Source organism: Pteropus medius, unplaced genomic scaffold, assembly GCF_902729225.1.
Source record: "Pteropus medius unplaced genomic scaffold, Ma_sr-lr_union100, whole genome shotgun sequence".
Classification (NCBI taxonomy): Eukaryota; Metazoa; Chordata; class Mammalia; order Chiroptera; family Pteropodidae; genus Pteropus; species Pteropus medius.
Genome location: NW_024349224.1, coordinates 3,299,083 through 3,310,820, shown reverse-complemented (window position 1 = coordinate 3,310,820; position 11,738 = coordinate 3,299,083). Strand labels below are relative to the sequence as shown.

Here is an 11,738-nt window from a genome sequence, read left to right as displayed (position 1 = left end):
AGACCCGCTACGCTCATTGGGCATCTCTGCCGGACCCCACAACTAAGACGATTTTCTATTGGCCAACTTCTGCACCGGCCTCGGGGGCCCAGCTTGGACGGTCAGCCGGAGGGGCCAAGAGCTGCCGGCGGCCGGGCTCGCGAAACGCTGGCGCCGCCTCCTGTCCCGGGGAGGAACTGCAGCCTGTCCGAGCCCGTTTGTCCGTTCGTCTGTTTCCAGTTTCGGCTTCGTTTTTTTCCTTCCTCAAATACTTATTGAGCGCCCACTACCTTCCGTGCAGTGTTCTGATCGCTGACAAGGGATACAGAAAACAACGAGTTGGCCCTCCCTCTAGGACTCAAGAGGAAATATGCACGGAACTAACTAGAACCGAAAATAATGAAATTTCTTACAGTTCCTCTTTCCTAGATACCCAACCCCTCAAGCATTTCTCCCTAGATTACTTTTTTTCTCACGTCAACTTTCATAAATCATAAAGGAGGCCAATAAAGTACCCCAAACATCCAGAACTCTAAAAAAAAAAAAAGTCTGTAAGGGATCAACTACATTTATATTTGATTAAAATGCTTCCTTGCTCATTTCCTTGCCATTCGTTTGAGAACTATTCACTTGGAGACGTGCTAGGCCCTGTGTCAGGGATGCCTTTATCAGCAAGATGGACAAGATTCCCATCCTCAGAGTGGAAGGGTTACAGCAGGCGATAAACATGCAAATAAGTAACTAGTTTCAGATAAGCATAGTTCTGCCAAGGAAGTAATAAAATGGTAATACCATGCAGTGAGATAAAGAAGGCGGGTAGGGATGTTTAGCTGAGAATCCCCAGATGGACGAGAAGAAACTAGCCATGCAAAGATGAAGGCTAAGGAAGCTCCAAGCAGCCTTCACCTCAGTACTTTTCAAAGCTTCCATTCACAGAATGTGACTTTGGACCAAACCCTTTACGTACATTATCCCATTTAACACTGAGGAGGTACTTTTTAAGCTAGAGGTCAAAACCCCTGAGAGGGTCGTGAAATCCATTTAATGAACCGTGACTTATTATTTTTTTTAATGAATTAAAGTAAAATAAAAAAATACCAGCGTCACAGGAAGTAAGCATAAGTATTGTTTCATAATCTTTCGGTTGTGTATGTGGGCGCTCGCTGTGTTCCAATTATATTTAAATAACCGAGGGTTCCGGTAAAAAACAAAAGTTTGAAAGTTTGAAAGCAACCAAGGTAGGTATTAATAAGCTCATTTTACAACTCAGAGAAGTAAAAACGAGTTTGCCCAGATCTTGAAATTATTGTTATAGCCTGGATTTAAGTAACTAATTTGATATGCCATAGGGGATGGGGGAAAGTCCCTTCTGACTTCTTGCTCGCTGTTCTGTTTCTCAATCTCCAAGTCTTACTCATCCCATTTCCTTCTGGCACCCAGCAGTGCTTAGAGAATGGCTAGTGAACATCTGTTAGGTGACAGACTGTCCTGGGCCGGATCCTGGGGAGAACAGTGAGACAGGCCTATGAATAGGACATTGCAAAGCATTGTGATAAGTGCAGCTTTGCTAACTTGCCTTCAAAAGAGACAGTTCTCTTAACTGCAGGGCTTTTGTGTGCCCGAGGTGGTGTGCAAGTTTCCAGCAAGAGCTTGGCACAAGAGAGGAAAAACTAAGGACCGCCCCCTGGGGTTCTTCTTTTCCATCTTTGGTTTTCAATTGTGCACAAATAGATGTTGAACACGCCTTTGAAAGGGTGCACACTATTAACCTGTCGTTGACATCCACGTGTATGGATCATGGGGGTGGGGGCGGTAAGGGAGGAAGAGAGGAAAATAGAACCTTTTGGGCAGGTTAAGAAACTCGAAACCTGAAGTAACAGGGAGATCAAAGATAGATTTGTAGAAACATCCTATCAATGAGATTCAGCAAGGTGAAGATAGTCAACAAATATTGAAGGATTCCATGTTCCAGACACTGGGATATGATCATGCCGAGGATGTAAAGACCTTTCATTCTTGTCCTCTGTAAAGGGAAAGTTTGGTATAAAAACAAAAGACAAAACACCAAAGTTTCGTCTTTTTTTTTTTTTAAATCAAAGATTCTTAAAACATCAGTGATACAGATCAGCTTCAAAGAAGGATATCCAATACAATAGCTAAGTTCCGTATATTTTACTCGGAGGTCTGGCGCTCCACCTTTTATACTTTATGAGCATGACATCTCCTTTAAATCCCACAAACGGCTCATGAGTCAATGAGTCAATGGGTGTTATTAAACCCATTTCAGAGAGAAGTCTATAATTGAGTTGATCGACCCCAAATCCTGTAGCTGGAGTTATTGTCGCTTCTCTCTCTGTCTCTCTGTCTCTCTCTCTCTCTGCTCCTTCCCCTGCCCCCATAGTATATCAAATTAGTTAGCAAATCCTGTTGGCTTTACCTTCAACATATATTTAAAACTTAATCACTTCTCACTGATTTACTGCAATGATGTCACTGGTCTGCTTCCTCCCTTGTCCCAAACAGTGGTCTATAAAACACTAAAAGGCCATCTCACCCTTGTGCTCAGCACTTTCCAATGGCTCCCTAACGTGACATCAGCAGTGATTTTCATACTACTTTCATGGCTTCTGTAATACTATTTACAAATGCTATGCCTCTTCACGTTTTAAAAGTTACATCTGAAATTTTCATCATGGGTTTGAATACTTGTAAGAGATGGAGTTTCTGGTATATTACAGACATTTAGTAATGAACTGTTATACCGCTGTGTTCAATGGAATCTAAAGACCAAGGCAATTTGACATCCACCATAATCCATTTAAAAATGAATATCTTCTACATGAATATCTCTTATGAATATACACACAAAACTCTCAAAAAATAGTCACTTCTTACCTCCGCCACTCTCACCCAACTCAAGGCCACCATTACCCTTGTCTGGAAGACTGCAGGCCCCGTTCAACTGTCTTCCTTCTGCTGCCCTGGTAGGGTGACAAGCTTGACCTGGGCAAAACCAAGATGGTTGGTGACCCTGCACAAGGCTGGGTAGGCTCCGACATGCCTACCTCTTTGGCTGCTTCTCACGGGACTCCTTGCTCCCACTTGCCATCCTCCTCTCCCCTCCCCCACTGCCCTACATTCTCCCCTCTAGGGCTTACTTAGCTCCAGGCCCATGGGCTCCTTGCTGTCCCTCTGCTTGGAACACTCTTGCCCTGGCTCGCTCCTGGACCTTAGACTCCAGCTCGATGTCCCCTCTTCAGAGGCCTTGGGTGGCTCCAGCTTCAGCAGCTTTTGCCATCACCGCCCGGCCCCCCCTCCCCCCTCCTCGTTCACCGTGGAGTACCAAGCTCTCTGGGCCTCGCTTCACCCCCACCAGGCCTTCACATTGCTGCCAGAACGTGGTAAGTGCTTCGTAGTGATGGCGACTGTCGCCTTGTCCTGTTTTTTCCCTGCAATATCTGACTCGATCACGTTTATTTATTTCTTCCATGTTTGTTGTCTGCGTCTCCGACTGGGATGTGGGCCGCGTCGTGGGGATGTGGGCCGTGTCTGTTTCACGTCCTTCAGGGCCCAGGACAGAACCCGGAGACTATGTGACACTCAGGCGCGTGTTATGCGCCAATGAAGCTTATTGGCTGCACAAAACGTGACTACGCTTAATGCCAGTGAATTGTCCGCCTACAAATGGTTAAAATGGTAACCATTATGTTCTATAGATTTCACTACAGTAAAACAAATGCACGCTGGTGTCACATAACACATGTTTAATAACTTTCTTAGTTACAAAAGTCAGTGAATAAAACTAAGTCTGACCACCCCAGGAGTTGTCAGCTACTCAGGGAGGGGACAGCCAGTGTTTGCAGCTTTCCGGAACTTTTTTACATACCACTCCTCCCTCCGATTGCCCTCCTGGGGAGGTGGGTGGAGTGCGGCCAGGGGAGCCCCTGGAGACTTGTGGCCGGCTGAAGTGTTCTGAGAATCATTCTGCCTCCTTCACAGAGTGGTTCGGGGGAGTCCTCGGCAGGCTGAGCTCCCCACGCCGCTTCGTCACTCTTCCACGGACAGAGTCTCTGCAGCTGATCAGTACTGTGCCACTTCGCAGCTGTGTGACCTGAAGTCAGCTGCCTGACCTCCCTGTGCTTCAGTCCTTCCCCTGTATAAACAGGGGCGGTAAGAGCCGCCATCTTCCAGAGCCGGTGTGGGGGTCGGATGGGATAAAGCACGCAAGAGCTTAGAAAGGTGCCGGCTTCCACACGGTCAGTGCTATATAAACGTTCACTATTATTATGAATCTCTTTATTTTCCATCCAGTTTCTTAAGCCCCAGATCTAGGGGTTATCCGGGCCCTTTCTTTGCCCCGTTTCCCGTCTTCAGCCGCATCGAGTCCATTCGCTTCTTCTTCCGAACGGTCTCAAGTTTTGCGTCTTGCACTGCAGTCTTCATGCGGATCGGGAATACACCCGATTTCTCGTCATTTCCACACGGACCACCGGCGGGGCCAGCATCCTTGGCTGAAATCCCACCTTTTCTCAGCGATCCGCGGGGACGGCGCTGTCTGCGAGGCTCTGTCTCTGGATCCTACACTGTCCCAGCCCCCAGTCGTTGCTTCTCCTTCCTCCTCGCTCCACACACGCCATCCATCAGCAAGTCCGCACCGCCGCCCAGACACCTGTCCAGGCCATCGCCACTCATCGCCACGGCTGCCGTCCCCACCCGGGCGGACGATTGCGATGGTTTCCACCCCACCTGCCCTCAGCTCCCCTTCTCCTCCGGAACTCCTCACCCCATCCCATTCTCCTTCTCGCAACCCAGTAAAACTCCTTCTCGCTCTCCCCATTTAAAATGACAAACTATTTGATGTGCGCAAATATATGTCAGCCCTCCCCTTGGAGGTTGTGAAGCATGGCAGACACCCCCGCTCAGGAAACTGAAAAAGTCCTTTCATGTCTTGAGCGTCCTCAACAGTGCTAGGAATTAGGTGGGGTTTTTTTTTTTAAATTCTTTCTTTTAAAATTATTCCCTTGCTTTCCTTTAGAGTTTTACTATATATATACATATATATGTATATGTATATATACATATATATGTGTGTGTATATATATATCTATTCCTAAGCCATTTACTATTTAGTTTTGCTTGTGTGTAAGTTTTACAAAAATAGTGTCATGCTGTGACTGCTCTTCTGAGAGCTGGCTGGTTTACTCGCCATTACTAATTCTAAGATTCATGTGTTGATGTGTGTGCCGCCACCAGGCATTTTCACCTCTACTTAGTAATCCGTTGGCAAATCCGTTATTCATTTATGCCTTCTACTGTTGACAGACATTTGAACTGGTGCTTTTTCTTTGCTCTCTTCCTTATTTTTATTATGAGCAACACTTATATGTGTCTCCCGGGGTACCTGTACAGGAATTTCTTCTGGCTAGTGGCTTTCGACGTTTTCCCCTTTCTACTCTCGATAAGCATTCTGTTTTAGGTCGCGACCCAGTGCACACAAACGCACATATTTATCCTGACTTTTGGTGAGGCGCCTTGGCATTCTCTATGCTATTTCATTTGATTTTTTAAGAAGAAGTCGATCCACAAAATGATCTCATGAGCAACCCATCCAAAGTATGGAAAATCCTGGGGTCCAGTTTGAGTATATAACCAAGGGTGGGATTGCTGGGTCATAGGTTGGGAACAAAGTCAACTTTATCAGGTAGACCTAGTGCTCTCTAAAGTAGTTATAATAATTGACCCCTCACCAGCCCAGATTTGGAATTAACATTCGCTCTACATCTTTACTTGGTGGTGTGAGAGTTCTTAATATTTATCAGTCCAGTAGGTATAAAATGATATCGCATGATGGTTCATCTTTAGTGATATGCCTATGCATGTCTTTTGCCATTTTACTCTTGGATGTTCTCTGAGTGATTTGTTAGAGTCCTTTCTATGTTTTGGGTAGGAATCTCTTAATGGCAGTATTTATTTTAAGGGTTGTCTCTTGGTTTATATCTTGCTTTTCCCTTCCTTTATCACCAAAAAATCATGAACGAAAATTATTAATTTTGACTTATTCAAATTTGTCAATAATTTCCTTGGTCGTTAGTACTTTTTGGATCTTGTTTAAGAACTTTTGTCTCTTCTGAGGTCATAAATATGTCCTCCAAAATTTTCTGCTAAACAAAAATTTTTAAATGTTAATCTTCGACCACTAGGTATTTATGCGGCTCTCTTTATTTCCATATGGATTACCGGGCGTTCCCTCCCCATTTACAAAATAGCCTGCTCTTTCTCCACTGATCTGCTCAGGCAAGGCTGTCGTATATCGACCTTCTCTAAGTATGGGAGTCCATTTCTGCATTCTCCCCGGCTCCCTTTGTCAATGTGTCTATCTCTGTCCTGTATCACACTATCGTAATTAAGGAATGTCTGAGTATTCTTGGCTCTTTGCTCTTTTATATCCACTTTAGACTTAGCTGCACAAATTTTATGAAAAACTCTGTTAAAACCTTGGAATCGTACTGACTCTAGAAATCGTTTTTGGAGAGAGTTGACATCTTTATGATATTGACGATTCTATCAGTGAAGTCATATAGCTCTCATGTTTTTCAGAGCTTCTTTAGTGTCTTTCAATAACGATTTGTCTCTTCTCCATACTGTAGATCTCAAAAGGGCTTTTAAAAGTGTAAATTAGATCTCCTTCTTTCCCCGGTCATAACTTGATAATGGCTTTCTATTCCCCTTAAAATAAAGCCCAAATTTCTTACCTAGGTATGCACAATCTGCCCTGGCTACCTCTTTGATTTTGTCTTATAAAACTAGCACCCTCACTCAGGACTGGCCAGTCTCATTGGCTTCTGGTCAGTTCCTCTAGTTTACCTCAGGGAAGTTGCAATATCTGGTCAGTATTTACCTCTGCTAGCAAGGCTTCCCACCTCCCCACCCCTCAGCCTCGGCCTGGCTAACATCCAGCTCAAATCTCTATTTCAGAGATCCTTTTGAACACCCTACTCAAAATGGTTCACTTAATGCCCTTTCATAGGCGGACAGAGCTCCCTGTTCTTTCCCTTCCAACTCTTTATCACCTTTGGCAGTTGTTTGGTTCACTTGTGTGTCTGTTTAATGTCTGGTTCCCTGAACAGCCTGCAAGCTCCCTGAGGTACCTTGGCCGTTTGGTTCACTAAGACACCTGGTGCATTGTTTAGCACATAATAGATGCTCAGTAAATGTTTGTTAAAGGAAGGAAGGAAAAGAGAGGAACAGAAGGAGGGATTTCCATCCTTTAGCTAGGAAAGAAGAAACGAAACCAAATGAGGGACATTCAGACGGGCACAGCTCTTTGACATTCCACAGATCAAAAGCTGAGGTCTGTGTCCTGTTCCCTGGAGTCTGGGTGCTCTTTGCTATTGCTCTGACCGGTAGAATACAGCGAAATAATGCTGTGCTCAGTAAGATAACCCTATAAATCGATACCTAACTCAGCTGCTTGCTTCAGGGAATTCATGCGAGTGTATTTATCTGGACAGTTTGCTGGCTGGGCCCTCCCTTCAGAACCTCCAGCAGGATTAATCACCCAGGAAAACAATTTGCCTATCAAACAGCAGTTTTACATGTTGCAACTTACTTTAAGACCCTTGCTTTGCTGTGTTCACCGATCCTAAAATATTATATCACGACATTTGCACAATCTCAATCAATTCCTATTTTGAAAGACCTGCTTTGAAATATAGGTCGGATCTCAACCCTATAAATTTCCTTTCCTCACCTCCCCCTATGCAGATTATGAAGGTGGTGTTCTCCGTTACTGCAGCACGTCTAACAAAGTTAGCTCTGCTTGGTCACGGGTGTCCTGGTCGTCTTTTGGGGAGCTGACAGTCTATAAGTTCAGCATCATTTTATGAAACGTGAGTTTCAATCTTATAGGTGTATGCTGGGAAGTGATGTAAAATGTCTCGCCAGTGGGGGTGGTGGTAAAGCTGGAAAGCTGTTGATTCATCGTTGTCTTTGTCTCCTGGGAGGTAACCTGATAGGCACAGAGCTTTTGTCTTCTCTGCCTTATCCCCATCCTTTGACCAGTTTCTGCCACACTAATATTCGTTGTATGAAAGAATAAATGAAAGAATGAATGACAAAATGACTGTGATTGGAAACGATTAAAAGCAGAGGGAACAAGATGGAGGGAGGGAAGGCAAAGGAGTAACCGAGGAAGAAAGGGAAAGGAAAAGTAACAGGAAGAGGGAAAGAACAGCGAGCAAAGCGGGGCGCGGGCCCGCGCCTCCCCGCAGGCAGGGGGCGCTGTGGGCGGCCGAGGGGGGCGGGGCCTCCGGGGGGCGGGGCCGCGGGCGCGCGGGGCAGGGTGGGAGTGGAGAGGCTGGCGGGAAGAGCGCGCGCAGGTGCGAACAGGCTGTAGCCAGGTGAGCGTCCTCCCGAGGGCGGGCGGGCCAGGCCCGGCCACGCCGCAGTCCCCACGTCCCTAATCACCTCACGGGTGGGGAGCCCAGGGAGTTTGAGGCGGGGCCGACACCTCGGAGCCCCGGGGTGTCCCGCTCCGCGGGGCTTCAGTTTCCACAGCTGGGAAGGGGGCAAGTGGGCTGGGCGCGTTACCCAGGACCGAGCTCGGAAGCTGCAGCCGCCGCTCGGCGGGGCTCGCCGCCTCCGCGGCCTAGGGGCTGGGCCGCTGACCTTCCCGCCTCGGCCTGGCCTCGCGCGGGGCCATGTGGCCAGCCTTCCTCGGCCCGCAGCCCCTTTGACTCCCGGGAAAAGCTCCTCCTGTTAATCTGTGGCCGTCTCCACGCAGCCTTTTGTCCACTCTGTGAGTCAGCACATTCGGCGATCACATCTGGCGTCTGCAGTCGCCCCTGCTGGGTGGGCCACTGGCGAGCGGTGCGACCCCGGTGGGCCTGCGTGTTCTCATCCCTGAAATGGGGTATAACAGGACTTACCTTGGAGGAGCTCTTGATAGTCAGACGAGTTAATATGGAGGGAGGTTTAGAGCGGGGATAGCGTCCTGCACCGTCACCCAGGTGCCTCTGCTTCCCGGCCCTGTACCGCAGTGGGCATCCCGCTTCCGTGTGTCATTTCTGTTTTGCCTACTTAATGTTCGATTGATAAATTTTCCCTAGGTGGGCAGGATGGTGCTCTTCTTACCTTTGCTCACCCTGCATCCCCTGCCCCCAGCTCTGTGCCTGGGTGGAGTCCGAAGCCAGCGTTGGCTAGGCTGGGGGTAAAGGGGCGATCAAGATGGTTCTGACTTCGGTCCGAAAGAGGCGTTTGACAAGCATGGCGGGCTTGGGGCATTGTTTGGGACCTCCGTGTCTGGGGAAAGTCAGCTCAGGTCCTGTATATTACCCTTGAAGGAATTGGACCTCGAAAGTACCAAACTGAGATTTACCTTTTTTTACGATCATCTTTGTATTTCAGTTTTGTCCCAGCCCCAGAGGCAAGGGAAGGCAAGACTATTTTGCGGGTGAATGTCTCTGGCCAGGGCTCTCCCATAGGGGAGGAGGGAGAGCAGACAGGCCACCTGCAATTCGGTGTTGGCTTTTTAATGCTGCCTTCAATGCTGAGAACACACTGGAAGCCCCCAGCACTGCTCTCAGGTGATCACTGCCATCTAGGGTGAAGTTTCATTTGCCGCTTCTGGCTGAGTGGTGGGGCGACCCTGTCCCCAAGCTCGTGGTGGAAAATCTGATTTCCCCCTTGCACGTTTGTAAGTTGACAGCTAAAGTATTTTTCATTGCACTTCTAAAGAATTGCAAAAGGTATCATTACCCTTCTAGCCTGTCTTTATTATATGTTTAACTATTTTGAGCAAAATCTAGAGGTTGCACATTTAGCTCATTTAGTTAATGGAAATCGTCTGGCAAAACAGAACTGGCCAAATTGGGCCCCACTGTCCAACCCAGAAGTCTGACTTCATTTTTAAAAATAGCTTATTGGGGTATAATTTACATATCATGCATTCCACGCATTTAAAATGTAATAGTTTTTAGTAAACTTACATAAACTATCACCACAGTTAATTCTAGAATATTTTATGACGCCAAAAAGATGCCTCATGCCCATTTTTAGGCACTTCCTATCCTACCCCAGGCAACCAATGACCTGCCTGTTTTTATGAATTCACATTTTCTGGATATTTCATATAAATAGAATCATCATATAATTTGTAGACTTTTGTGACTGACTTTCACTTTAGCATAAAGTTGTTGAGGTCCATCCGTGTCGTAGCGTATACTTAATTCCTTTTTGTTGTTGCATAGTATTTCGTTGTGTGGATATACCACATTTTTTCTATTTATCCATTTATCAGTTGATGGACATTTGAATTGTTTCCATTTTGGGGGTATTGTGAATAATGCTCCTATGAATATTCACGTGCAAGTCCACACAGAGATAAGTTTCATTTCTCTAGGGTAGATGGGTTGAACTGCTAGGTCATGTAAATTTTTTTAAAAATTTTATTTTATTATTAGTTTCAAGTATACAGTACATTGGTTAGACATTTGTATAGTTTATAAAACGGTCCCCCTAATTGCTCTTTCTCTCCTCTGGCTCTCACCTCGCCATTACGTTAATGCTAACTGCATTCCCTGTGTCGGTCATGTGGTAAATTTATGTTTAACTTTTAAGGACCTGCCAACCTGCTCTCCAGGGTGGCCGCACCATCTTACATTCCTACCAGTAATATGAGTTCCAGTTCTTTGTGTTCTCATCAACACGTGTCTGTTTAATTATAGCTATCCTTGTAGGTGCGAAGTGGTATCTCATTGTTGGTAAAATGCACACGACAGAGTTTACCATCTTAACCATTTTAAGTTTACACTTCAGTAGTGTACAGTAAATTCACATTATTGCGCGACCATTCTCCAGGACTTTTTCAACTTGCAAAACTGAAACTCCTTACCTATTCTCTAACTCTCCATTTTCCCCTCCTCCCGACTGCTGGTAACCACCATTCTATTCTACTTCCTGTTTCTGTGAATTTGACTGCTCTAGATACCGCATATGAATGGAGTCATACGGTATTTGTCCTTGGGACTCGCTTATTTCACTTAGTATAATGTTCTCAAGGTTCATCCATGTTATAGCATGTGTCAGTTTCCTTTCTAGGGCTGAATAATATTCTGTGTGTGTCTGCGTATCACATTTTGTTGATGCACCTCGTGGCTACTGTGAATAATGTTGCTGTGGAACGTGAGTGTACATATATCTTCAGGACCCTGCTTTCAATTCTTTTGGATACATATGCAGAAGTGGAATTACTAGATCATATGATAGGTCTGTTTTTAACTCTCTGAGGAACTGCCATACTGTTTTCTATAGTGGCTGCACTATTTCACATGTCCACCAACAGGGCACAAGGGTTCCGATTTCTCCATACCCTTGATCAACATTTATTTCTGGCTTCGTTTTTGGTAGTAACCATCATTATGAGTGTGATGATCTCATTGTGGTTTTGATTCGCATTTTCCTTATGATAACGTCGAGCACCTTTTCATGTTTTGTGCCATGCATACGTCTTTGAAGAAATGTCTACTCATCCTCTGCCTATTTTCAAATTGTTATTTGTCTTTTTCTTATTGAATTATAAGAGTTCTTTATATGTACTGGCTGCAAATTACTTATCAGATACAGTCATATCTCATTTTATTGTGCTTTCCTTTATTGTACTTCACAGATGTTGCGTTTTTTTGTTTGTTTGTTTGTTTGTTTGTTTTTAACAAACTGTAGGTTTGCGGTCACCCTGAATGGAGCAAGTCTATCAGTGCCAT

At 45.6% G+C, this 11,738-nt stretch overlaps 1 protein-coding gene across 4 annotated transcripts in view; it reads left to right on the top strand.

The window, feature by feature from the left end:
* Window positions 1-3,895: 3,895 nt before the first annotated feature.
* Window positions 3,896-11,738, top strand: part of LOC120617250 (nuclear receptor coactivator 5-like) — a 36,859-nt gene continuing 29,016 nt past the window's right edge. For 3 of the 4 annotated variants that reach the window (XM_039880820.1, XM_039880819.1, XM_039880816.1), the window contains exons 1-2: window positions 3,896-4,235; window positions 7,744-7,868. In XM_039880820.1, coding sequence (XP_039736754.1) covers window positions 7,862-7,868 — 7 coding nt within the window. In that variant the 5' untranslated portion in view covers window positions 3,896-4,235; window positions 7,744-7,861. The remainder of the gene's footprint in view (window positions 4,236-7,743; window positions 7,869-11,738) is intronic. The other variant, XM_039880817.1, reaches the window with a different exon arrangement.